Here is a 26,894-nt window from a genome sequence, read left to right as displayed (position 1 = left end):
CGACGCCTGTTTGCAGGTGAGCCCACTACAGTTGTTATACATATCTAAAAACCGATAAACTTTTAGGCGAAAAAGGCACTATTCCAGGCCCATTTTTGATTTTTTTTTGCGATATTAGGTAAAAACAGAAGCTTCTTATCCTAGGAAAAATAAAACGGGAAATCTTTCAAAGGTGGCACACTACCTTTAAGGCAATTGTTGAAAGCTACCAGTTTTTTTTTTTACCGCTTACCTATACAACTGCTCGTTTCTTTTCTTCTTCTTTCAACCGCTTCGCTTGTATCTTTCTTACTTTTCAAGCTTTCAATCAAATCAGATGTGGCTAAATACACCCCGTAACCACAGCTGAAGTGCCTGAGGTGCCCACTCAAGCGCGGCCTCGAGTCATAGGTCGATCGTCCCAAAATCATAGTCATAGTCAGCTTCCTCATAAAACAATAATCCGTTTTGCAATAAAACGAGGAAATATGTATTAAGCATACAACTTACAAAGAACAGTATAGAATAAGTACCTACAAATGGGCGTAGAGCCGCACGGACAGCCCGTGCAAGCTGTTCAAATGTGCAAAAAAGAACGCAGCAAAGCAAACTGCATGGAGCGCTATCCTAAACTTAAAAAAAAACAGTGGCAAGCCTTCCGAGGTATATGCAGTGTTATCAGCCAATGTTCTCACATATGATAGCGGCATGATGATCTAGTGCAGGCATCGAATTCCACACTGTGCCATGCACCGCGCTTGATGACGCTACAACAAATGGAAGTGAACTGTTGCCAGCGTATGAAAAAAGCACGCCCAAATGGTACGGTGCCTTCCTACTGACCGTTAATTCCTGCCGAGGTGCCTGCATTGGGATTACAAACAAATGACTACCTGAGAAAAACGCCGTGGATACCATGTACACTCCCCCATGTCGGGCTACCAAGCGCATGGGTCCAGCAATCAACTCTTGGATAAACCATGCTTACGGTACCTAATGAGATTTGCGAATAATGCATCACTAAAAACGTCCGCCTAAAACAGCTATGCCCTTCCCAGTAGTTTCAATTATAAAAAGCTACAACAGCGACTCCCATAAATTTGAAAGCATTTGATGAAAATGGCAGTAGCATATCAAAAACATTGATCATTCTTCAACACAGTGAACATAAATTTCGCATGTTGTCTACATCCACCCAACACTGTAAATACACTGTTGCTGTTGCAACACTGTTGTTGTAAATACATACAACAATGCATGACATATACAGGTTCCACGATCATAAGCCTCCAAACACCGCCCGTCACGTGCAGTATCCTCTGCCAGCTGCCAGCGGTACTGGGGCAGGAATTGGCCTTGGCCCTCGCGGCACTTCTGGGCATCGGGGTACCCAACATCATGTAAGATGTTGGCGCCACTCCATCCCTAGGGGGTCTTAGATCTGACAGAACCACCGGGCCATTGGGGGGCAGGCCCCGTCAAGAGGAGGCAGTCCGGACCGATATTACTTTACTAGTCCGGACCATCAGTCGGAGCTGAAGCCCCAGGTGGATACTGGCGACTGGGGCAGCGCTGGGGCGGCCCCAGTCGGCGGCGGCGCTGGGGAGAACCCAGCTGAGGTTGCTGGTGAGAGCCCGGCTGATGGTGCTGGTGAGAGCCCGGCTGATGGTGCTGGTGAGAGCCCGGCTGATGGTGCTGGTGAGAGCCCGGCTGATGGTGCTGGTGAGAGCCCGGCTGATGGTGCTGGTGAGAGCCCAGCGGGCAGCGGCGCCACGTCGGCCGGCCGGCGGCGGCGGGCCGCGGCGGCCGCTCCGTGCACGGCCGCGCGGTGGGTGATGAGCCGCTGCTTGCTGCTGAGCACCCGGCCGCAGTCGGGACACTGCGTGCGGCCGGCGTGCTGCGCCATGTGCTGCGACAGCGAGGCGGCCGAGCGCAGCTGCTGCGAGCACAGCCGGCAGGGGAACAGGGCGCCGCCTGAAACACGGACCGGCCGCCGCGTCACCGGCCGTCAGCGGACCGTCGCACACCCTCGCACTGGCCGCACCGACACAGAAGTCGCGAGAAGCGCTGGTCGCCACCGCCAGGCCGAGACAGAGGTCGTGTCGCCGCCCCACTCGGCTGCCCAACACATCCGCCCCCAGTGGCTTCTCCAGTGAACCAGCACTCGGATTCATATGCTTATTCATTCGTTGCAGATAGCAGAGATAGCATGGAAATTGTGAATGGATGGCGGCTGGAAATGTGCAATTTTTAAACATGCATGTTTACATCAAATTCGGTCATTCGTACCAATAAGTCTCAATCGCCATGACATTAATGCAAACTTGACGGTCACATCGGTAAAGATATGGAAGCGATGGCTTTATCGCGTCTCGCGAGCGTATCGCAGCGTTTTACATCTTCAGTGCGAAAATGACCCACCAATTCACTCGCGGCCCACTGGGGCTCCTGGGCCCAATCTTACCAAATGCCGTGAATGCGCATTCACGGCATTTGGTCACATTCAGAACCATTCCACATTCACTTATTCATTCGTTCAGGCAACACTCGTAATCATTCACGCTATCAAAATCATTGGACAATATTAGCTGAATGTAAATAAAAAGGATGTCTTTGATATCAGTGCCGTTAACTCCGACCAGTGCTGCCAAATCCTACTTACGGCATTGGTAAGATTGGGCCCTGGATTCCCACGGCCTGCTGGGATGGGGGTGTCTGAACATCCCCCGTCCTATTCGACTTATGGGCCGCTTAGCGACATGCGGTATTCGGCGTTCGGAAAAGCATCACAAATCACGAAGAGGAAGAAGGAGTATGCACTTTAGTTTAGTAGTGTTTAGTTTAGTTTAGTTTAGTAGTGTTGTTCTTTGTTTTGTTTTTAGTCATGTCAAAGGCAAGGTCACCAGAGCTCATCGAAGGTTAACCCGCGCCCCGTTGGGCTCTGCCGAGCAACGCGCCACGTGGGGGGGGGGGCATTTTGGCCCCCCCCCCTAAGATCTCGAGAACCACGCAACCTAGCGACAAGCGGCAAACGGTGTTGGATAGCCCTATCAGGGAACTACCTTGTGACCCAATTTTATTGACCTAGGTCAAACTGATGACGTCACAGGTCAGGTCAAAGGTCCAATTTTCACCGTTTACAGGCATTTCAAGAAATGCGTTGTAAAATCGAGTAAAATGCATTTCATTGAAAATCATCGATGGGGGAATGTTCTTCAAACACATATTTTGCTATTTGAGGTCACTGATACCAGGTCAGGTCACAGAGGTCAGGTCACTGGGGGGTCACAATATGAAAGTGTCGTGTGATACATGTTTTATGGTCCATTTTACATGACAAATGCGATTATGTGGGTCAGGCAGCCTTTGGGGCCAGCTTAGGTCACGTTTTGGTCAAGGTCAGGTCAAGGTCAGGTCAAATTAGGTCAAATTTCAAAGTTGATATTTTTGCATAAAATGGGTATCGAATCGATGCAGCTTGTCACGGGGAGTTCAATGGTGGTCTTTGTTTTGCCGTACGTGGTCTAGAATCGCTAAAAATTCAGTTTGAAAATTTGACGTCATCATTTTTGAACAGTTTTTTTCGCTATAACTTGGCCAACAAACGAGATATCGATCTGAAATTTGGTATGTACATAGAAGAGCGCAGGGACTATCACATATATTCCGGTTTTTCGAAATTCGGATTTTTTTTTATTTTTTTTTTAGTTTTTCTAAAAAAATCAATTTTTTGAATTTTTGAGGGTCAAAAACCCAAAATTTTGAAAATCCGAGATAGCAGTTTTGTAGCGCCGCTTTTTGTCTACCAGACCATATAAAGAACTTTGAAATTGCTTGATAACTGTAGATTTGGTGAGCGTTTCAAGATTGCATGTTTTTTGCTCATTTTTGCTCGAACATGACCTCAGTTTGACCTCAATTACTCCTGACCTAAGGTGACCTAAGTTTTTAAATTTGGTGTGAAGGTGTCAAATTGATGCCCGGGAAGGTACTGAAAATTTGGCGGCGCTGCGCGCCGCCGTTTTCTTGCTATTTAGGAAAAACCACAGGGGGTGGGCCAAAATGGCCCCCCCCCAACGGGGCGAGGGTAATTAACTTTCGCCTATTTTGTCATTTTTACAAGTCGCCGCATAACCCCGAATAATAGAGCTAAAGCGCCATGGAAAAGTGCATTCGATTGCTCTATCAAATTTCAATGTTCTTTGCATGCAAGAATGTATGTATTATGTATGCATTTACAATTACATTCATGAGCGATCCACACATGGCGTCCGGTAGGAAGTCCTCAGATTTGACTCGGGGCCGTTTAGCATTCAGATGGCAAAAGCTCAAAATTGACAGTACCGCACCGTGATCTGAACTACGTCGAATTGTTTCCATTCGACACACCTATTAACCGCGTCAATGGGGTTCATCGGCGCTTATTGTATCCGAAAGTTAAACGAAGTTACCACAGGTGAGTAGGTACCTAAATGGCACGACATTTTCACCAGGTAAGGCTGCAAAAACATTCCAACCAGGTCACAGGTGGCAAACGACTGAGTTGAGCAATCCTATTCACGCACTTAAACAGCACAAGTGCAAACGTTGTGGCGCTATGTCGCAGCTGCACGCAGTCCTTGTCGTTCTTGCCCAACAACGTCATCAAGCTGCTTGCTTCTGCTTTGAAAGCCACGAGAAGACGCGGTATTATCCCGTTCCCGGTGCTTTACGGCCTGAGAGTCTGTCCCGACCACAGAACCGTTCCACGCCGGTTTAGGGTCTGCTGTGATCGTCTTGGCACTGTACTGGACGCACTGGTAGATCTCGAGCTGGCAGTGGCCTGGACGCACTGGTAGATCTCGAGCTGGCAGTGGCACTTACGTCACTAATCCCGTGGGGTTCTCATCATTTACCGACTTCCCGAGAGTACCAGAATTGTCAATCGGAAACATTTGTCTGCATACACCAATACCGAAGTGATGCTGACTGGATATTTGATACTCTGAAATCTGTATTTGTCCTTGGGAATGAATTGGCTTCGTCTTCTCAATACTCTTAAATTCGCAATGCTACTGGGTAATGAAAACCCACACCGAACGTGAAGTAATAGGTAAGTATTCAACCTTCTAATAATCTTATTCACAATGCTCAGCACAACGTTCAAATACCTCAAATCATAAGTATTCAACCTCAGAACCAGTTGACTGACCTAGCAAACGTACGCTAACGAAGCGATGATTAACCCTATTAGTGGCAGGCTCCTGGCTACCCCATATTATTGGCAGGGGGGGGGGGCTGTTTACGACCCCCCCCCTTGATATCTCGAGATCTAACCGGCCGATTTTCAAAATTCAAACGGCATTCGATTTGGCTCAACGAGATCTACATTTCTAAAAAAATAAAATTAAAAATGTCAATAGGGGGGTAGAGGGGGGTAAAAACGGGCAAATTGCAGATACATTTTAGACTCTTTATCACGGCCAGGTTTCTGAACCAATCTTAACGCAACTTTTGCCGATCGATAGAGAATGAACCAGGAATTCACATGGATCCTAAAAATATGCATTTTCAAAAATCATAACCGAAGGTTTGTTGTCAATAGTTAAAACACTATTCTTTAGAATTGTGTTTTTCTATTGAAAAACAAATCTGAGTTCCCTGACAATTTGGCAAAAGTAGGCGGATACAGATCATTGAGATTGGGGGTACACAAAAAGTATAGTAAATAAGGTTTTTGTTGGTACTGTTTCTAAAAAGGGTGGCAATGGTCTTGTTATGTTACAATTTTCTTATGAGAGAACGACTAAAATTGTATTGGTCATGCATAGGCGGTGTCAGGGCACCTATGTTGGGAGGTAAAAAATAACCCCCTTTTTGGACGCCTGGATCCGCCTATCAGGGGCGGATCCAGGAAAACTCCAAGGGGAGGGTCATGAATCGAAGTGGTGCCCCTACCTATACCCAAAATTAAAAACTCAACGGATTTCGTCCACTTCATTTTGGTGGTGCCCCCATTTTCAGTTTTTTTTTATTTTTTTTTATTTTTAGTCAGTATCTTAGCTCTTAGCCACAACCACATTTACCAATTGTAAGCAAGTATATATGAATGTGCTATGTGTATATATGTTGAGGACGCTGAGTAGCGAGTACTTACCAGGAACGTTATCAGGTAAGCAAATCGTTGTCAGTCCGACAAACTTGACCCTGGCGTCTAAAGGGTCTGTCCTTGACACTTCAGGCTTGTCAGGGGCACCAAAAACCTTCCAGGGACACCACAAACCTGTCAGGGGCACCTACGGCCTTGTAGGGGCGCCACAGGCCCACCAGGGGCACCACAGGTCTAGCAAGTATACACGACAGGCCTGTCAGGGGCACAACGGGCCTGTTGGGCCCATGAGCACCCCTAGGGGCAGGGGCACCACAGTCCTTCCAGGGGCACCGCAGGCCTGTGAGGGGCGACAGCGGCCTAGCAGGGGCACCAGTCAACACAGGCCTGCCAGGGGCACCACAGACCTGCCAGGGGCACCAGAGGCCTGCCAGGAGCACCACCGACCTCGCAGGGGTAACATGGGCCTGTCAGGGCCCAGGGGCACCACGGGCTTGTCGAGAGGCACTTCAGGCTTTTCAGGGGCACCATAGTCCTCTCCGGGCGCAGGGGTAGCAGGGGCACCAGAGGCCTGCCAGGGGCACTACAGGCCTAGCAAGGGCACCACTGGTCTATCAGGGGCACCACGAGCCTGTCATAGCCTGGCATCTCAGGCTTGTCAAGGCCCAGGGGCACCACAGGTCTGTGAGGGGCACCAGCGACCTAGCAGGGGCACCAGTCAACACAGGTCTGCCAGGGGCGCCACAGACCTGCCAGGGGCACCACAGACCTGCCAGGGGCACCAGAGGTCTGCCAGGGGCACCACCGGCCTCGCAGGGGCACCTTGGGCCTGTCAGGGGCACAACGGGCCTGCCGAGGGGCACTTCAGACTTTTCAGGAGCACCAGTCCTCTCCGGGCGCAAGGGCACCAGAGGCCTGCCAGGGGCACCAGAGGCCTGCCAGGGGCACCAGCGGCCTAGCAAGGGCACCAGAGGCCTGCCAGGGGCACCACAGGCCTAACAAGGGCACCACGGGCCTGTCAGGGGCACCTCAGGCTTGTCAGGGCCCAGGGACACCACAGTCCTTCCAAGGGCACCGCAAGCCTGACAGGGGCACCAGAGGCCTGCCAGGGGCACCACAGGCCTTGCAAGGGCACCACTGGCCTGTCAGGGGCACCTCAGGCTTGTCAGGGCCCAGGGGCACCACAGTCCTTCCAGGGGCATTACAAGCCTGTCAGGGGCACCAGAGGCCTAGCAAGGGCACCACAGGCCTGCCATGGACACCACAGGCCTGCCAGGGGCACCACCGGCCTTGCAGGGGCGCCTCAGGCCTGTCAGGGGCACCACGTGCCTGCCGGGGACACTTCAGGCTTGTCAGGGGCGTTACAGTCCTGTCAGGGCCCAGGGGCACCAGGCCTGTGGTGCCCCTGGCGGTCCTGTGGTGCCCCTGTCAGGACTGTGATACCCCTGATAGGCCGGTGGTGCCCCTGGCAGGTCTTTGGGCCCCCGGGCCTCAAGGGGGGGGCCATGACCCATGTGACCCCCCCCCCCCTTGGATCCGCCCCTGCCGCCTTTTATAGCAAAAACGTGTCAAAAGAGGATGCACAATAACTTTGTATATGTTATCACATGATACCTTTCATTCACTGTTCGTAAAACTGGTGCAGCATCGTGATCTTCGCCCAAATGACTCGCTTCACGAATAGGACCCCCAATTCCCAGTGCTCTGGAGCCGCCCCTGGTAAAGTTATGAACTTGAAATTTTCAGGGAATGTGCCCAATTTAGTTTTAGGAAAAGTCAGAAAATTTCAGCATCGTAGCTTCAGCGGTTTTGGAGATATTCCCGAAAAACCTGAGGGGTGGATAAAAACAACCCCCCCCCCCCTGCCACTAATAGGGTTAATGTTTGAGATTAATTATGCATGAGTTATGAACCCAAAGGCCAGTGCTGCAAACGTAATGAGCATCGGAAGTATTCTTTATTATAAAAATGACAACACCTGTTCACGTCGTGAGATTCAAATATACATTAAACCATCCTGGTTACCCTTATAATTAACTGTGGGAACAGTTTTCTGACTAATTTGTAACATACATCCATGCATAGATGGATTGAGGATGAGAAAACACATTCATGGGCACGATTACTTAGCATCCCACAACGCGGACTCGGAGTATGAATACATGCAATATGTGTTTGCATTAACTTAAAGAACCGACATTATGTCATTGACTGATTCCAATCAGTCGACAGCGAAACATGCATTTCGTACAACGATGGGACAGTTGGTAGCGGGCAGACCGCACTACGGACATATGGTCCGTATTCTCCAGAGTGGGAATACGGACCAGCCGCGGCCGGTCCCCAGGTTTGCCATCCAACACCAAGAGGATGGCGCTCTCAGCACAGCGTGAGCATCATCCGACCGCAATAATGCCACCCATATGGCACATCCGTGGCATCACGGTCGAGAGTCAGTCACCCCGGCGGTGTCGACCTTGTCGGGCCGGCCGGGAGCTGCGGGCCACGCGCCGGCCGCCGGCGGCTGCTGCACGTGGTACCTCCTGCGCTGGATGCCGTGACTGGTCTCCATGTGAGCGTTGAGCAGCGAGACGCGCGCGTACACGCGGCCGCACAGCCGACACGTGGTGGCGCCGCGGTGCACCTTGAGGTGCGACTGGTACGAGAACAGGTGTTTATAGACGCGATTGCACTGGGCGCATCGCCAGCTGCCCGTCAGCGCCGCCCCGGCCGCCGCCGCCGCTGTGGACAGACAGGTGGGCTGCGGTCAGCGCGGCGGCGACGGCGGCTCAGCTATCGGCCGGTAGGCGCGGCGGACGGCGCCGCCGGTCCGGCGCCGGCTCGGTGCCGTGGTCCACTCGCAGGTGCACATTGAGGTGGCTGCGGCGCCGGAACACCATGGCGCAGTGCGGACAGCGCGTGTTGCCCGCGTGCATGTCCATGTGCATGCGATAGCACCAGCGGTTGGTGTACCGCTTGTCGCACAGGTGGCAGACGTGCTCGGCCGCTGAAACAGCACGGGAGGGGCCCGTCACGGCGCCGGCCCGGCCGCGCACGGAGAGGACGGCACCGCGCCGGGCCGCGAGCGCCGGCCGCGCCGCGCCACACCGTGCACACGCTCCAGGTGGTCGTTCAGCTTGGCCACGCGCGAGAACACCCTGGCGCAGATGGGACAGGTGGTGTCGCCGCGGTGCACCGACATGTGCTGGCTCAGCGAGATACTGTGCAGGTAGCGTCTGCCACAGACCGGGCAGCTCCAGCGCCGGTCGTCGCCGCCGCCGCCGCCTGCCGACAGACACACGGGCCGGGGGCGCTGCGTCAGCGGCGGCGACGGCGGCGCCGAGCCGGGCCTGAACGCCGCAGCTCAGCCCCGAGATCGGCAGCGAACGCCGACAGAGAGGCCAGGCCACAGAGTCGCAGCGCTGATTCCGTCTGCATGGCGTGATGTCTCAACACCAGTTTATAGCACTTTGTAACCGGACAACCGCCACGGTTGCCACAGCGAGTTTTCATCTCGCGATATTTATCATTATCCATGAGCTCCCAATGTTATGTATTATGACGTTACAACTTCCAAGACAATGCAAGATAACCAACATAATTAATTTAGCGATGAACCCACTTCACCATGAAGTGAAAGCACAGGGAGAGACGGCCAGATAAGGCATACAAGTGTTTCAGTATGAGGCGTCATGAATGATTCGTGCTAGTAGGTTTGTGGATCCTCTCGAGACCCTTTTGATTAAAATTGACGACGGAAAATTAAATAATGATATTTTTCATTCGTTGAGAATATGTACAGAGTATGCTGCTGCCTCCCTGACGATACAGCGTCCACAAAGAATGCTTGCAATGCACTCAATATCTGGGTAACCCGGGCCGTGGCCAGCGTTCTTACGCTCTGGCCTTACGATTCTTGCAGATACTCATCAAAAGAACGTCGGCACATAGCGTTATCGTTTTTGCCACGACATTTAAAACAGGATCAAACATCCGGGCGCATTTTTAGCTCATACTTTTCGACAATTGCAAGTAAAATAATCAATATTCCAAACGAGTAATACGAGTCATTTTCTATTTGTACTCTCTTCAGCACACGATGGCGCCCAAGGCCCCAGCTACAGGACTCCTCCTCTTCCTCTAACCCTACCCCTCAGCACAGGGAAACCTGCACTACCCTTCAGTCAAACCCGAGTCTCAACCATCGCGTCGGCCGGCTACATCGTCACGACGAGCTGCTACACTTAATAGCATTTAGTGGCTTTTACCTGTCAAAGATGAATATATTTTGGACACTGGAAACTGACCGTCGACTGATTTGATCATATAAGCATGTGCCCATCCATTCGGCATCGGCACAGCAACATCTTTAAAGCGATCAACTGCCTACGTGTAGAGCAGAACGCATACAAAATTCACACTTTACATGAGCATTGAGCAGGCCACGGTCCGCTCAAATCCTGGACCTGCTGTTGATTTAGTGGCTGTGTATTGATCACCCCTTTCCCGTTCTTAGGCGTGCGCGAAGCTAAGCTAGCCCTTCGCCGCAATGTAGCTCAGCAGCTGACTTGGAGAGGTCCTCGGGGAACTTAACTGACGTAATAGAAAAGCAGAAAAAAGACGGAGGACGGGGATATTGAACGCTGAGAGCAACACTTATCAAACCTTTTCAAATCACAGGTATCACAAACACCTAACGGAACGGCCGATTTCGACTGCGTAGCAAGCACAGAGGTCAGCTCTTAGAAGTGACATCGGGGCACTGCCCTAGTGTCAACAATGGCAAACGAGCGAGTAATCTTTAGTGACGCAACGACAGACGGCTGGTTTGATAATCGCTGAAACGGTACTGGATGCTATTGCTGGGATGATAGTGTCGGTCTGTGGCATCCAAGCATGGATGGCTGGTTACCACAAGGAAGAAGCTCTGGCAAACTTTCCTAGTTACAGCAAGAGCAAGGCGCTTATTCGCAAGCTGTTAACCAAGTAACCGATCGCCTAATCGCGCTGAAAACCGAAACTGATAAGAGCTCAGAAAATCAAACGGCCAGATCTCGCCGAGGAAAGGAAAAACTGATTCATCCCAGGCTGCCGGCAAGTTTTGTTGTACGACAACAAGGCTCCTATTGAAATATTTTACTCAGCAAACTTCCATAAACATCACGTATCAACGCTTAGCAGCACTACATACTAATGTTACGGGCGGCTGTGACCGCCCGTTGTGGCATGCCTGGCGCCGCCCGTGGCGCCTCCCCGGCTGGCCGCGCCCGGCGCCGCCCCTGCCGCGTGGCCCTCGGGCGGGGTCGAGGGCTGGCGCTGGCTGGGCGGTCGGCGGCCCGGGAGAGGCAGGGAGACCGTGGTTACGAGCGGTTGGCTCTGTGGTTCTTGTTTGGGCCTCTGCCGATAATACAGTAAAGCATCGAGTCTGAGTGTGTTCAGCTCCCGCAACATTTGGCGCGGTCGGTAGGACTGCAGAAGACGACAAAGGGTGAGTTCATTAATTTCATTTGATGATATTTTCTGTTCTGAGGGGAACGTTAGGAATAAGGCGGTCCGCCTGGGTGCAGTTTTGAATAATTTGGTGAATTGTTTCCGCTGGCCATGGATTTCAACGACACTATTTTGGTATCGCGAACCCCTCGTTTTGCGGGTATAGAGACAGATGATTGGGAGCGGTGGATATCTCGTTTCGAGTCGTTAACGGTGGGACTCGGAGACGTTGAGCGAGTTAAGCGGCTGTTGCCTCTGCTGGATGGCGTCGCACTCGATTATGCGCATTCGCTGTATCAGGGTGACAGTTCGTACTCTGAGATAAAGTCAGGACTTGGGGTCCGGTTTGGTCGGTCAATCGAGCCCTTACAGGCGCAGGCCGAGCTGGGGCGCGCCTCCCAGTCGCCGGGGGAATCAGCTGAGAGCTTCGCTGACCGTATTAAGAGACTGGGGCGGGCTGCGTTCCCTCATTCTACCGGTCCGTCAGGGGAGGGAAAAGGTCCTGAGGAAACGTATGCAGAGAGGGCGTTCGTGATGAAAACCCTGACGAGTCGGTTCATATGTGGACTTCGGGATGAGTGGCTCCAGACGAAACTGTGCCACCGTAATCCTGAGTCACTGTCTGCGGCTGTAGCGGTGATCCGAGAGCTGCATAAACGCCAGGAGGTCGTCCAGGCGGTACGCGCTGCTAACCCATCGACGCATACAGGTACTGGGCCCCTTCCCCTGGGTGCTGTAGCGTCAGCTGTTCATGCAGAGGTAGGAGGTGGGTCGCAGCAGGATGCAAGGATAGCTCAGCTGCAGCAGGAGATCGGCCAGCTGCGGTCTTCGTTGGAGGCGTTCGCCGTTGCCAAGACGGACCACCTGCCTGAGGCTGTCAAATGTTACGGGTGTGGTGCCCCCGGCCATTTTCGGCGTGACTGCCCGGTGGTACGCCGTGGTCAGCCGAGAACTGGACCGAGAGCCACCAGGGTGAAATGTTTTTCGTGCGGGCAGGAGGGTCACATTCGGAGCAACTGTCAGTCGGCTGTACAAGCTGCCACCCCGCTCCAACCGTTTTGTTTATTCTGTGGCGAGGCTGGGCACTGGATGGCGGCATGCCATTCTCGCCTGCAGCAGGGGCCTCCAGCAATGGGTGGACGTCGGGGGCTGATGTCGAGGGAAGCCCTTCCATCTGATAAGCCGGCGGAAAACTAGGGGCAGCTGGCCCTGTGGGACAAGAGCCGGCTGCGTGTATCCAGTCCCGATTAACTGCAACAGCCATTCGAGTCCACTTGGGCAGCCTCGAAGTATGGGCGCTGGTCGATTCGGGTGCCGACTTTTCCATGGTCAGGGATGGGCTCCAGCAGCGGTTGAAAACGGAACTGGCTTGTCAGGCCACCACCCCGACGCGGTCCGCGAAGGGAGCTGGTGGTAGCCCCCTGAACATCGTTGAGGTGCTCCGTGATGTCCCTATCCAGGTGGAGGAGGAGTCGATTGTGTGTCCACGACTGGCTGTGGTGTCGGGGCTGGTCTATGACGTGATCCTTGGACGTGACTTCTGTTGCCAAAACAGAACTATCATTGACGATGAGAAGGGGGTGATCCGTATGAAAGGGATGACGATTCCACTTCCAACATACCCTGAGATCCGTCCCCCGCGGGCTAGAGTCATTCTTGGCGATGCAGTAACACTACCAGGTCGTTCGGTAACAACGGTAGCAGCAGTGGTGCAGCGACTTGATGGCCAGGGACCTTTTGTGACGTCAGCAGGCTCGGTAAGTGGGATGATGGAGCCAAGCCGCACGGCGGAGCGTGAGGATCTATTGATTCCACGGGCTGTGGTGGTGATCGCCTCCAATGGCACCATACCTATCCGGTTGACGAATGTCGGAGCGGAGGGCGTCCGTCTCTTGAAGGGCTCTGATGTCGGGACGTTCCTTGCGTTTGGGGGCGGTGAAGACGCCCTGTGTGTTTTGTGTCCCGGGGCAGACTGTGCCGATTGCAATGTGGCGAGCTGTGGAGATGGAGGTAATCCATCTCATGATCCTGGAGAGGTGGAACCGGAGGTGCAACAAGCCCTGTCACCAGAACTGACAGACTTGAGTGAGAGAGGGCGCTCAATTCGAATCTCTGATGATGCGTGAGCTGTATCAGAGGCTCGGTATCCACAAGACTAGAACATCGCCTTATCATCCTGAGAGCGACGGGATGGTGGAGCGCTTCATGAGGACCCTGAAAGACATGGTGTCGAAATACATCGACAGCCAGGGCCTTGACTGGGACGAAAGTACCAGATCATACGCCATGGCCTACAATTCTTCCCTCCACGAAACCACCGGTCACACACCTTTCTACATGATCCATGGCTTTGAGCCTCGGTTGCCTTTGGATGTAATGTACGGAACCGATGAAGTCGCAATACCAGCTGAAACCTTCCTGAACAAACGGCTGAAGAACATGAAGCGGGTCTTCGCACAGGTGAGGAGAGCCTCCTCCCAATCAGCTGCTCGAATGGCGGTTCGCCATGACAGCAAACTCAATTTTACCGCGTACCCAACGGGCTTGAAGGTGTGGGTACGAGACCACACTGCCGCTGTGGGAGGAAAACCGAAGCTGGGTCTGCCGTTTAAAGGACCGGTGACCATCGTCGAGAGAAGAGGCACACCGGGGGAGGAAGTTACCTACCGGATACAGGACGTCCGCGGCAAGACACGCGTCGTGCACCACAACGACCTCAAGGAGTTCATCCCTCGTCGGACCGACTTGCGGCCAGTTCAGGATCCGAGTGGTCCAAATGGACGTGGTGAGGCCGTGGGGGTGGATCCCGTGAGCGACTGTGGTAACGAGCATGGCGTTCTGCTCGAGGTGCCGCTAATGCACTTACTCGGGAGAGCTGGCCCATCTGGTGATGTGGGCGTCGCTCAGAGGGGAATGTTGCCGCCAATGTCATACGTGACCAGATCAGGCCGAGTGTCGCGACCACCTGAAAGGTTCCAGGCGGGACTATGAGTGTGGTGGAGGTGGTGAAGGCTGTGATTGTGTATATAGTTGTAATGTAAATAGCGTGTCGTAAGTGTCGCATTGTTCAATGTATGATTGTTTCCGTGAGGGGGGAGGGGTGTTACGGGCGGCTGTGACCGCCCGTTGTGGCATGCCTGGCGCCGCCCGTGGCGCCTCCCCGGCTGGCCGCGCCCGGCGCCGCCCCTGCCGCGTGGCCCTCGGGCGGGGTCGAGGGCTGGCGCTGGCTGGGCGGTCGGCGGCCCGGGAGAGGCAGGGAGACCGTGGTTACGAGCGGTTGGCTCTGTGGTTCTTGTTTGGGCCTCTGCCGATAATACAGTAAAGCATCGAGTCTGAGTGTGTTCAGCTCCCGCAACACTAATATTCCAGGACGTCGGGTCACTCGCTGATGGTAATGGTCTGAAGTGAAGCATGAATGGCCAACACTATCAGAGCTGTACATGATTCCCCGCGGCCTGATCACAACGGTGAATTACTACACAGAACAGGTTCAACAGAACGACATCAACAACGCAGCAGAAAAGCCTCCCGTGATCAAGCATCTGTCGAGGCTGTCAAGAACAATTTTATGCCATGAAGGCACATCGGCGCGAAACGCGTCAGGCCGGGGCAGTGTAGCCGTAACAAACTCCAGGGGTTTTGACAGAAAGGACTGTGGCCGCCTGACCGTGCAACATCCGTGGGCGGTCTCCAACGGCAACTAACTGGCTTAGCGTGCCAAGCCATCTGGACAAAATGGCACTGGCCATCTTCGAAATTGTACTGGACAGCAACCTACAGGCTACTGACCAGTGTCGTTGGTCTCGACACACTAGGAGCTAAATCAACGCGGAGATACTGGGCAATCAGTTGGTGAGTGGTATATCGGAGCGCACGAGGAAGTGTGTCGGACTGTGGAGAGGACGCACAGATAAATAGGCCAAAAACCGAGCATAATTAGTCCCATTCCAAATAAGCTGTAACTAAAGAAGACGATACCAATGTCCTTCCACAATGTGCTATCAAATGACAGGAATTTCAGCCAGAACACAGCCAAATAATAATGTTCAATCATCAGCCAGCATTACGGAGAGTTGACATTGATTTGCAGTTTATTCATCGGCATCGCCCCAGCTAATATTGCTAAATCGTCCGGATGAGACCTAACTCTTGGTGGTATCAGTTCACCTTTATTTCAAATATGTTACTTCTCATTTTTTATGCCATATCCGGTAAAAGCAACAGTCCAACCATATATTGCTCTCCCAAGCCACGAATTGGTATTTTTAGACAAAGGTTTCCGGATCACGAGCCTCATGTGGCACACAAATGTGCCAACACAGCTCCAATCTCCCAGTACAGTAAGTATAAAGCTGTACAAATAAATGAATGAATAAATAAATCAATGGAGAAATACTTGATAAAGATATCCCTTGAAGCGGTCGATAAAATGTACTAATTGTACTTACTACTAAGGCACCAATTTCGTGGTTGATATAACACGTCGAAAGAGCATCCCGTGTCCCGCAAAGCCCTTTCTCGCAAAAGTAACAACCTGATGAATGAGCGAGCATCCCGAAACCCAAAATGAAATTATTTCCGCAGTCTGCCTACCTTGTTGTGCTCCTTCGTCCGAAGGTCCTGCCGACGAGTGTTGTATCACGTCCCCGGCGCCGCCTGCGAAACACACGCGTGCACGTCAGACACAGAGAGACGATGCTCACAACACCTTGCATATGAAAGGTTACTACGCAACGAGAAGCAAATTACGTCCAGCCTAAGGAGCCACGAGGAATGAAAAGCTAACCAACTGTGTACGATGACCACATAAGTGGATAGGCAGTTAACAATAAGTGTAACATCCAGGTCATAGATCGTACGCCGGTCGTGGTCCGCACTTCGCGCCACCAGCACTGACCCTGATCGGCGACGGAGCTGAGGAAGCCGGCCACGTCGGCGGCCTCGTAGCCGGCCATGTCGTAGCCGCCTCCGGACGGCGCCGGCGGCCCGAAGCCGGCGTCCGGCTCCTCCCCGTCCGGCTGCTCCAGCTTGACGCCGAACTCGGCCGGCTGCGAGTCGGCCGACAGCGGCCCCGAGTCGGACGAGCCGTCGGCCGAGACGCGCCGCCTCTTCACGGACGGCTGCTCGGCCGCAGCTGCCGCCGCCGCCGGCCCGCGGACCGACGACGGACTCTGTGCCGCGGAACCTGACGCCGAGGCGGACGACCGAGGCGGCTGCAGCCGAGAAGAGGCAACAGAACAAAACATCAGCGATGCACGCATCGCGCAGACTACACACCTGACAGCAACTCTGGGCACTACCGATTGGCTAACAGAATCCCTAAACACTTTTTCCATGATAACTGGTTTCTGAATTCACATTTTGCCAACCATAGTGGGGTGAAATAAATTGCTACTACTTTGGCACCTAGTTAGGGAGTAAATCAAATCGCATTGAAAAAGCAGCATCAAACCTTAAATGTGTGCGAAAATGGGGTCAATTATGACACGCAGTGGCTGCAGCAGACAGCAACAGTCAAAGAACAGCTGAAGACACCAGTCCACCACCATGTGCGTGCATGGCGCCTGATGACCTGTTTCCCAATTACCTTGTGCTGCTTCTGCTGCGTGGGCACTTGTGATGAAGGTGTTCCTGGTTGCACATAATCATCTCCAGCTAGTCCTCGAACCTGCAGCATCTCGGCAGTCTTGAGGAAGCTGGCCAGCTGTCCCTGTGTCACATTCACCTCGCCCTTGTACACAAACTCCACCACAGCCACCAGGTCGACAAACGAGGCATCCTTCAGGAAGAACACAGGGTGCTGACATGGATTCTCCTGTGAATGTGGACACAAAGACAGTCATTTTGAAAGTTTTGTTTTTGCTGTCACTTATTTGCCATCTTAGTTCTTACTGGTCATAACAGTAATAGATTGAGTAGGTAGCAGCTATGTGTTTAATGTGTGAGAATCAGAGAGAGCACATCATTCTAGGTAATTGCATTCACATCACCAGAAAAAATGCTAATATAGCGCTCGAAAGCTTTAGGATCACTAAGATCAGCCTGTTGTATATTCAATGCCTAATTACATGAAGTCAACTTAACCATTTCATCACCATTAGGTACCCCACCAAGTACCAACCTTAAGCAGATCCCTGAAGTAAGGACTGCATGCAGACAGCATCATTCTATGGGCCTTTATCTTCCTTCCTTCACAGCACAATGTTATGTCTACCAGTTCTCCATCTTGCCGCAGATTGTCAAACACAGATGTTACACTAGTTTGGAAGTTGTTCCATTTCAAACAAAACTTCTGGTTGGCATCCATTGTGTTCTAAAAGAGATAAAAGTAATAGTAAAAAATTCAATAATAATAATTCAAAAAGGATAAAGATCTTCATGTCAAATGTGTAATTGTGTATCCACCTATGTAAATTGCATGTAAAAAGAAAATGAGTTAATGACACCATTGGAAATTTGGACTGTTACAATAAGTCAGATAAAACTGAAGTACATATTTCCATTTGAACAAAAAAAAAAAGAAGAGAAAACACAAAGGCAAAGCGAATTCATACAGGTGTACACAAAAATGAACTAACATTACTTTGATTGTGTACCCAGCAGCAATAGCCACAGAAGATAGGTACTAGGTCAAGGATGCTTGAAATAAGAAATGCATATTGGCACCTGACTGGCTTAAGCTCATAATTATGACAGGTCAAAAGCATCTGTTAGGGAAGTAGACCACTTTAATCAACATATGTTATAGGTACTATAGTTTTATTTTTAAGCTTGAAATAATCAAAAGAGAAAATAATTTTATCTGAACAAAAGCAATTTTAAAACAGTTTCATGTAGAAAAACTATATCCCATCTAAGGTGGATGCTGCATGGGTACTGACTAGTGCTCGCCGCCGAAGCTTACTGTGCTTGATGCTTCCGTTATTTAGGTGAATTAACACGTTAAACAATCATATTGCGTACCTAGTTCAAAACAGCCTGCGCCCTGCAGTGCCTGCACAATGATTGGCTGAGCTTTGGCTTATACGACACTGCATCCTTGCACAAGCCCCTATCCCTACAAGTCACCACATTCCTGCACAAGGCACTTTTGGGAGTGAAAATACCTTCTCACCTTCAAAAAAGTTAATGAATTGGCATGAAAGTGATGTCGCTCTGTTCAGAAAAAGCGAAAACAAATATCTACCAAATTTAACCTAAAAATAGTCACCGGTTTTCAAGATATTAGACTTTTACTTTTTACTTTTTGGATCTCTCCTGTTTCTCGCGACTTTATTTGGAAGCAATAATTTGGCAGCCTTGAAGTACGGCAGACGTTACACACAAAGCCGCGTATACCACCATGCGTTAACGATGGCTTAAGTCTAAGATTTAAAAATCATTAGATCTCTGCTGACATCACAAATTCTAAGGGGCATTCCAATGCATTAGCCCCTTAGAATCCAAAAACTGCAGGTTTGAAATTCCCTGTCTCCGAAGTAAGGCATTTTTCGATGTTGTGGGTGCCCAAACCAGTATTCGCAAGCCATGGCCACCAATTTGGCTACCTCAACTCAAAACTAATGTTAATGTGGGATGTTCACTTTCAGTGATTGTTACATATTGATATTTCGTCAGGCGTCAAAGCTTCGGATTTGTGCGAGTCTCAGTTTAAGCTACAAATCTGCTATTGCCTATTCAGTTCAAACTCCACATTAATTTTGAAATCACTTTGGAAAAAAAAACTTTAAGCCTTTACCTTTGAAACCTTTGAATTCAAGTCAAAAAGTAAAGTAAAGTAGCAAAGTAAAGAAGCAATGGTGGGTAAAAGATGGGATATATTGTCTTACCTACCAAACCAAATCAAATTATGTCACTTCAACTTGTCAACCAGTGTGATCAAAGTTCAAATAACACTTAATAGCCACATCAGCGTTTACAACGGTCATGACAACTTAACAAACACAGCAAATAATGATAAGCCCTTTTGAAAATCTAAATCAATAATGTAACGGAAGTTAGCAGGGATTCAGCAGGGGTTCAGCAGGGATTCAGCAGGGATCGACGGCCCCTACGATTTCGCTGAATTTTGGTGGAGAGGTGCAGACGACCCCCACCGGACACGATTTGGTAGCCGAGGTCTGTGACGTCAGCCGGGCGTGAAGTTTTCCCTTCACCTTAGGCTTCACACACAAACCGGCCGAAGTTCATGCCAGGATAGCCCGGCTTGAAAGTGCAAAAATGATTAAATTTTGCCCTCAATAGATTCATTGCTTCATTTTATAACTAAAAACCTCCGTTATTAGGACTCAATGAAGGTAAAAAGTACTCAAAATCGAAGTTCAAGAAGATGCTGTCCGAGCACAATCTGGTAACATCACGTGACCTCTTTTAAGCAGAATGTATATAATTCAAGGGTGTTATTACACGATTGCTGCCTAAAACATCATAAATAATACGCTTGTAACATTTATTGCTTCTGTTTAAGTCATAACATTGCAAAACGCAAAGTTTATCATGAAAGTCACGTGACCAAAGGTATAGCAGGGGTTGGGACAAGCACTCAAAGGATTTCAAGTTTTTTAATTAAATTATATAAGTTTCATGATGAAATTGAAAGAATGTATTTTTTCCTAATGAAATACAAATTTCCGTATGTAAAATATTTTCCTTATGGGCAAAATTCTCCATATAAGAAATGTCAGTGACGTCACCAGGGCTTTACTGGGCTTTACTCAAAACATCGGACCTACCTGTTTCTTATAGGTATCTTGGGTGCAGAATGGTGTCCTCTATCGAAAATCCTAGTGCCAAAATGCGGGGAATCCATCAGGGGGCCACAAATCCCAAAAAACAGTATGCCCTCAGGGCACAATCGACGAACTTTGAAAACCCCACTTCTAGCCGTCAAAACAGCTAAAAATGCACGTCATTCGAAAGAGGACAAAATTTTACGTGCAACGGTACCAAATTTAGGGGGCTAGCGCCCCCCTGAACCGAACAAAACAGCTTCAAATATATGGGCCCGGGAGTATGCCCTCGGGGCATAAATAAACGTTTTCAACAATTTCAGGCCTATAACATCGACAAAATCCAGCAATATGCACGTCATTGGAAAGAGCGTAATTTCCCAAACAAAAAACCCAAGTAACATTTTTCGATGGGGCCCACCTGGGGCCCACGGGACCCAATTGAAATTTGGGGCCCAATGGGGCGGCCCCTACGATTTTCTTCAAAATTTGCACAGACACTCTCCTGGGCCCCCTCTTCAATCTGGCTGAAGAAACCTACCGGGAAATCCAAAGGAAGGGGCCCAAAGAGGGCCCCAAAGAGGCCCTTTCTAAGTATTGCCCCTAATTTCGCGACCAACCCCGGCAATATGCACATCATTGGAAAGAGCGTAATTTCCCAAACAAAAAACCCAAGTAACATTTTTCGATGGGGCCCACCTGGGGCCCACGGGACCCAATTGAAATTTGGGGCCCAATGGGGCGGCCCCTACGATTTTCTTCAAAATTTGCACAGACACTCTCCTGGGCCCCCTCTTCAATCTGGCTGAAGAAACCTACCGGGGAATCCAAAGGAAGGGGCCCAAAGAGGGCCCCAAAGAGGCCCTTTCTAAGTATTGCCCCTAATTTCGCGACCAACCCCGGCAATATGCACATCATTGGAAAGAGCGTAATTTCCCAAACAAAAAAGCCAAGTAACATTTTTCGATGGGGCCCACCTGGGGCCCACGGGACCCAATTGAAATTTGGGGCCCAATGGGGCGGCCCCTACGATTTTCTTCAAAATTTGTACAGACACTCTCCTGGGCCCCCTCTTCAATCTGGCTGAAGAAACCTACCGGGGAATCCAAAGGAAGGGGCCCAAAGAGGGCCCCAAAGAGGCCCTTTCTAAGTATTGCCCCTAATTTCGCGACCAACCCCGGCAATATGCACATCATTGGAAAGAGCGTAATTTCCCAAACAAAAAACCCAAGTAACATTTTTCGATGGGGCCCACCTGGGGCCCACGGGACCCAATTGAAATTTGGGGCCCAATGGGGCGGCCCCTACGATTTTCTTCAAAATTTGCACAGACACTCTCCTGGGCCCCCTCTTCAATCTGGCTGAAGAAACCTACCGGGGAATCCAAAGGAAGGGGCCCAAAGAGGGCCCCAAAGAGGCCCTTTCTAAGTATTGCCCCTAATTTCGCGACCAACCCCGGCAATATGCACATCACTGGAAAGAGAGTAATTTCCCAAACAAAAAACCCAAGTAACATTTTTCGATGGGGCCCACCTGGGGCCCACGGGACCCAATTGAAATTTGGGGCCCAATGGGGCGGCCCCTACGATTTTCTTCAAAATTTGCACGGACACTCTCCTGGGCCCCCTCTTCAATCTGGCTGAAGAAACCTACCGGGGAATCCAAAGAAAGAGGCCCAAAGAGGGCCCCAAAGAGGCCCTTTCTAAGTATTGCCCCTAATTTCGCGACCAACCCCGGCAATATGCACATCATTGGAAAGAGCGTAATTTCCCAAACAAAAAACCCAAGTAACATTTTTCGATGGGGCCCACCTGGGGCCCACGGGACCCAATTGAAATTTGGGGCCCAATGGGGCGGCCCCTACGATTTTCTTCAAAATTTGCACAGACACTCTCCTGGGCCCCCTCTTCAATCTGGCTGAAGAAACCTACCGGGGAATCCAAAGGAAGGGGCCCAAAAAGGGCCCCAAAGGGGCCCTTTCTATGTATTGCCCCTAATTTCGCGACCAACCCCGGCAATATGCACATCATTGGAAAAAGCGTAATTTCCCAAACAAAAAACCCAAGTAACATGTTTCGATGGGGCCCACCTGGGGCCCACGGGACCCAATTGAAATTTGGGGCCCAATGGGGCGGCCCCTACGATTTTCTTCAAAATTTGCACGGACACTCTCCTGGGCCCCCTCTTCAATCTGGCTGAAGAAACCTACCGGGGAATCCAAAGAAAGGGGCCCAAAGAGGGCCCCAAAGAGGCCCTTTCTAAGTATTGCCCCTAATTTCTCGACCAACCCCGGCAATATGCACATCATTGGAAAGAGCGTAATTTCCCCAGGAGAGTGTCCGTGCGAATTTTGAAGAAAATCGTAGGGGCCGCCCCATTGGGCCCCAAATTTCAATTGGGTCCCGTGGGCCCCAGTTGGGCCCCATCGAAAAATGTTACTTGAGTTTTTTGTTTGGGAAATTACGCTCTTTCCAATGATGTGCATATTGCCGGGGTTGGTCGCGAAATTAGGGGCAATACTTAGAAAGGGCCTCTTTGGGGCCCTCTTTGGGCCCCTTCCTTTGGATTCCCCGGTAGGTTTCTTCAGCCAGATTGAAGAGGGGGCCCAGGAGAGTGTCTGTGCAAATTTTGAAGAAAATCGTAGGGGCCGCCCCATTGGGCCCCAAATTTCAATTGGGTCCCGTGGGCCCCAGGTGGGCCCCATCGAAAAATGTTACTTGGCTTTTTTGTTTGGGAAATTACGCTCTTTCCAATGATGTGCATATTGCCGGGGTTGGTCGCGAAATTAGGGGCAATACTTAGAAAGGGCCTCTTTGGGGCCCTCTTTGGGCCCCTTCCTTTGGATTCCCCGGTAGGTTTCTTCAGCCAGATTGAAGAGGGGGCCCAGGAGAGTGTCTGTGCAAATTTTGAAGAAAATCGTAGGGGCCGCCCCATTGGGCCCCAAATTTCAATTGGGTCCCGTGGGCCCCAGGTGGGCCCCATCGAAAAATGTTACTTGGGTTTTTTGTTTGGGAAATTACGCTCTTTCCAATGATGTGCATATTGCCGGGGTTGGTCGCGAAATTAGGGGCAATACTTAGAAAGGGCCTCTTTGGGGCCCTCTTTGGGCCCCTTCCTTTGGATTCCCCGGTAGGTTTCTTCAGCCAGATTGAAGAGGGGGCCCAGGAGAGTGTCTGTGCAAATTTTGAAGAAAATCGTAGGGGCCGCCCCATTGGGCCCCAAATTTCAATTGGGTCCCGTGGGCCCCAGGTGGGCCCCATCGAAAAATGTTACTTGGGTTTTTTGTTTGGGAAATTACGCTCTATCCAATGATGTGCATATTGCCGGGGTTGGTCGCGAAATTAGGGGCAATACTTAGAAAGGGCCTCTTTGGGGCGCTCTTTGGGCCCCTTCCTTTCGATTCCCCGGTAGGTTTCTTCAGCCAGATTGAAGAGGGGGCCCAGGAGAGTGTCTGTGCAAATTTTGAAGAAAATCGTAGGGCCGCCCCATTGGGCCCCAAATTTCAATTGGGTCCCGTGGGCCCCAGGTGGGCCCCATCGAAAAATGTTACTTGGGTTTTTTGTTTGGGAAATTACGCTCTTTCCAATGATGTGCATATTGCCGGGGTTGGTCGCGAAATTAGGGGCAATACTTAGAAAGGGCCTCTTTGGGGCCCTCTTTGGGCCCCTTCCTTTGGATTCCCCGGTAGGTTTCTTTAGCCAGATTGAAGAGGGGGCCCAGGAGAAAGTCTGTGCAAATTTTGAAGAAAATCGTAGGGGCCGCCCCATTGGGCCCCAAATTTCAATTGGGTCCCGTGGGCCCCAGGTGGGCCCCATCGAAAAATGTTACTTGGGTTTTTTGTTTGGGAAATTACGCTCTTTCCAATGATGTGCATATTGCCGGGGTTGGTCGCGAAATTAGGGGCAATACTTAGAAAGGGCCTCTTTGGGGCCCTCTTTGGGCCCCTTCCTTTGGATTCCCCGGTAGGTTTCTTCAGCCAGATTGAAGAGGGGGCCCAGGAGAGTGTCTGTGCAAATTTTGAAGAAAATCGTAGGGGCCGCCCCATTGGGCCCCAAATTTCAATTGGGTCCCGTGGGCCCCAGGTGGGCACCATCGAAAAATGTTACTTGTGTTTTTTGTTTGGGAAATTACGCTCTTTCCAATGATGTGCATATTGCCGGGGTTGGTCGCGAAATTAGGGGCAATACTTAGAAAGGGCCTCTTTGGGGCCCTCTTTGGGCCCCTTCCTTTGGATTCTCCGGTAGGTTTCTTCAGCCAGATTGAAGAGGGGGCCCAGGAGAGTGTCTGTGCAAATTTTGAAGAAAATCGTAGGGGCCGCCCCATTGGGCCCCAAATTTCAATTGGGTCCCGTGGGCCCCAGGTGGGCCCCATCGAAAAATGTTACTTGGGTTTTTTGTTTGGGAAATTACGCTCTTTCCAATGATGTGCATATTGCCGGGGTTGGTCGCGAAATTAGGGGCAATACTTAGAAAGGGCCTCTTTGGGGCCCTCTTTGGGCCCCTTCCTTTGGATTCCCCGGTAGGTTTCTTCAGCCAGATTGAAGAGGGGGCCCAGGAGAGTGTCTGTGCAAATTTTGAAGAAAATCGTAGGGGCCGCCCCATTGGGCCCCAAATTTCAATTGGGTCCCGTGGGCCCCAGGTGGGCCCCATCGAAAAATGTTACTTGGGTTTTTTGTTTGGGAAATTACGCTCTTTCCAATGATGTGCATATTGCCGGGGTTGGTCGCGAAATTAGGGGCAATACTTAGAAAGGGCCTCTTTGGGGCCCTCTTTGGGCCCCTTCCTTTGGATTCTCCGGTAGGTTTCTTCAGCCAGATTGAAGAGGGGGCCCAGGAGAGTGTCTGTGCAAATTTTGAAGAAAATCGTAGGGGCCGCCCCATTGGGCCCCAAATTTCAATTGGGTCCCGCGGGCCCCAGGTGGGCCCCATCGAAAAATGTTACTTGGGTTTTTTGTTTGGGAAATTACGCTCTTTCCAATGATGTGCATATTGCCGGGGTTGGTCGCGAAATTAGGGGCAATACTTAGAAAGGGCCTCTTTGGGGCCCTCTTTGGGCCCCTTCCTTTGAATTCCCCGGTAGGTTTCTTCAGCCAGATTGAAGAGGGGGCCCAGGAGAGTGTCTGTGCAAATTTTGAAGAAAATCGTAGGGGCCGCCCCATTGGGCCCCAAATTTCAATTGGGTCCCGTGGGCCCCAGGTGGGCCCCATCGAAAAATGTTACTTGGGTTTTTTGTTTGGGAAATTACGCTCTTTCCAATGATGTGCATATTGCTGGATTTTGTCGATGTTATAGGCCTGAAATTGTTGAAAACGTTTATTTATGCCCCGAGGGCATACTCCCGGGCCCATATATTTGAAGCTGTTTTGTTCGGTTCAGGGGGGCGCTAGCCCCCTAAATTTGGTACCGTTGCACGTCAAATTTTGTCCTCTTTCGAATGACGTGCATTTTTAGCTGTTTTGACGGCTAGAAGTAGGGTTTTCAAAGTTCGTCGATTGTGCCCTGAGGGCATACTGTTTTTTGGAATTTGTGGCCCCCCTGATGGATTCCCCGCATTTTGGCACTAGGATTTTCGATAGAGGACACCATTCTGCACCTCTCCACCAAAATTCAGCGAAATCGTAGGAGCCGTCGATCCCTGCCGAATCCCTGCTGAACCCCTGCTGAATCCCTGCTAACTTCCGTTACATAAATCAATAACTCTAATTGCACAACAAAAAACATTGGACGCACAGGTTCCGGGCTCCGGCGCACTGGCGACGAAAAAGTAGCACATTCTTCAAGCATGAGCTTATTCAGCTTAGTGATCGTTATACGATAAGCTTGAAATCTATTACGTCATGAAAAACTTTTTCATCCATGGCGTGGTACGAAAAACAGCAAAAAACAGTACTTAAAACTTTTTCGGGGTATACCTAATCATGGATGGAAGAACCCAGGCACGTACCCCAGGAGGGGGCCACCTGCTTTCGAAGGGGCCCCCAGGTCACCCGGGGGCCCCCGGGAGTCATAGACGGCGGAACGGGGGGGGGGGGCACCGTGCCCCCTTGAATTCTGCAAGGGAGCACCAATAGCAAGGTGCCCCCCTTAAAGGGACACTCCCACCTTAACATTAGTTTTGATTTGAGATAGCCAAATTGGTGGCCATGGCCTGCAAATACCGGTTTGGGCACTCACAACATCGACAAATGCTTTAATTCGGAGATATGGAATTTCAAACTTGCAGTTTTCGGATTCTAAGGGGCTAGTGCATTGGTATGCCCCCTTAGAATTTGTGACGTCAGCGGAGATCTAACGATTTTTAAATCTTTTACTAAAACGTTTGGTAGCACGCGGTGGTATATGCTGCTTTGCGCGCAACAAATGCCGCACTTTCAAATAAAGTCGCTAGGAACAGCGGAGATCCCAAAAAGTAAACAAAAGTAAAAGTCTAATATCTTGAAAACCGGTGAATATTTTTCGATGAAATTTGGTAGATATTCGTTTTCGCTCTTTCTGAACCGAGCGACATCACTTTCGTGCCAATTCATTAACTTTTTTGAAGGTGGGAGGGTCCCTTTAAATTTGATGTATTAGTACCAGGGGCGGATTCGGGAAAACTCCAAGGGGAGGG

The 26,894-nt window shown here is 50.7% G+C and overlaps 1 protein-coding gene across 22 annotated transcripts in view; it reads right to left on the bottom strand.

Annotated features, from left to right (window-relative positions):
* Positions 1-26,042, bottom strand: part of LOC122393742 (broad-complex core protein isoforms 1/2/3/4/5-like) — a 39,656-nt gene extending 13,614 nt beyond the window's left edge. Inside the window, exons 1-7 of one of the 22 annotated variants that reach the window (XM_043390038.1) lie at positions 19,387-19,514; positions 17,679-17,870; positions 17,145-17,372; positions 16,455-16,770; positions 16,151-16,213; positions 8,497-8,809; positions 8,011-8,438 (exon numbers count right to left, since the gene is read on the bottom strand). In XM_043390038.1, coding sequence (XP_043245973.1) covers positions 8,508-8,809; positions 16,151-16,213; positions 16,455-16,770; positions 17,145-17,372; positions 17,679-17,864 — 1,095 coding nt within the window. In that variant the 5' untranslated portion in view covers positions 17,865-17,870; positions 19,387-19,514 and the 3' untranslated portion in view covers positions 8,011-8,438; positions 8,497-8,507. The other 21 variants (XM_043390028.1, XM_043390026.1, XM_043390029.1 and 18 more) reach the window with 21 other exon arrangements.
* Positions 26,043-26,894: the final 852 nt, after the last annotated feature.

This window comes from Amphibalanus amphitrite, unplaced genomic scaffold (genome assembly GCF_019059575.1).
Source record: "Amphibalanus amphitrite isolate SeventyFive unplaced genomic scaffold, NRLGWU_Aamphi_draft 000551F_arrow, whole genome shotgun sequence".
Lineage (NCBI taxonomy): Eukaryota > Metazoa > Arthropoda > Thecostraca > Balanomorpha > Balanidae > Amphibalanus > Amphibalanus amphitrite.
Note: the sequence above shows the minus strand (reverse complement) of the source record. Positions and strands in the feature narration are given on the sequence as shown.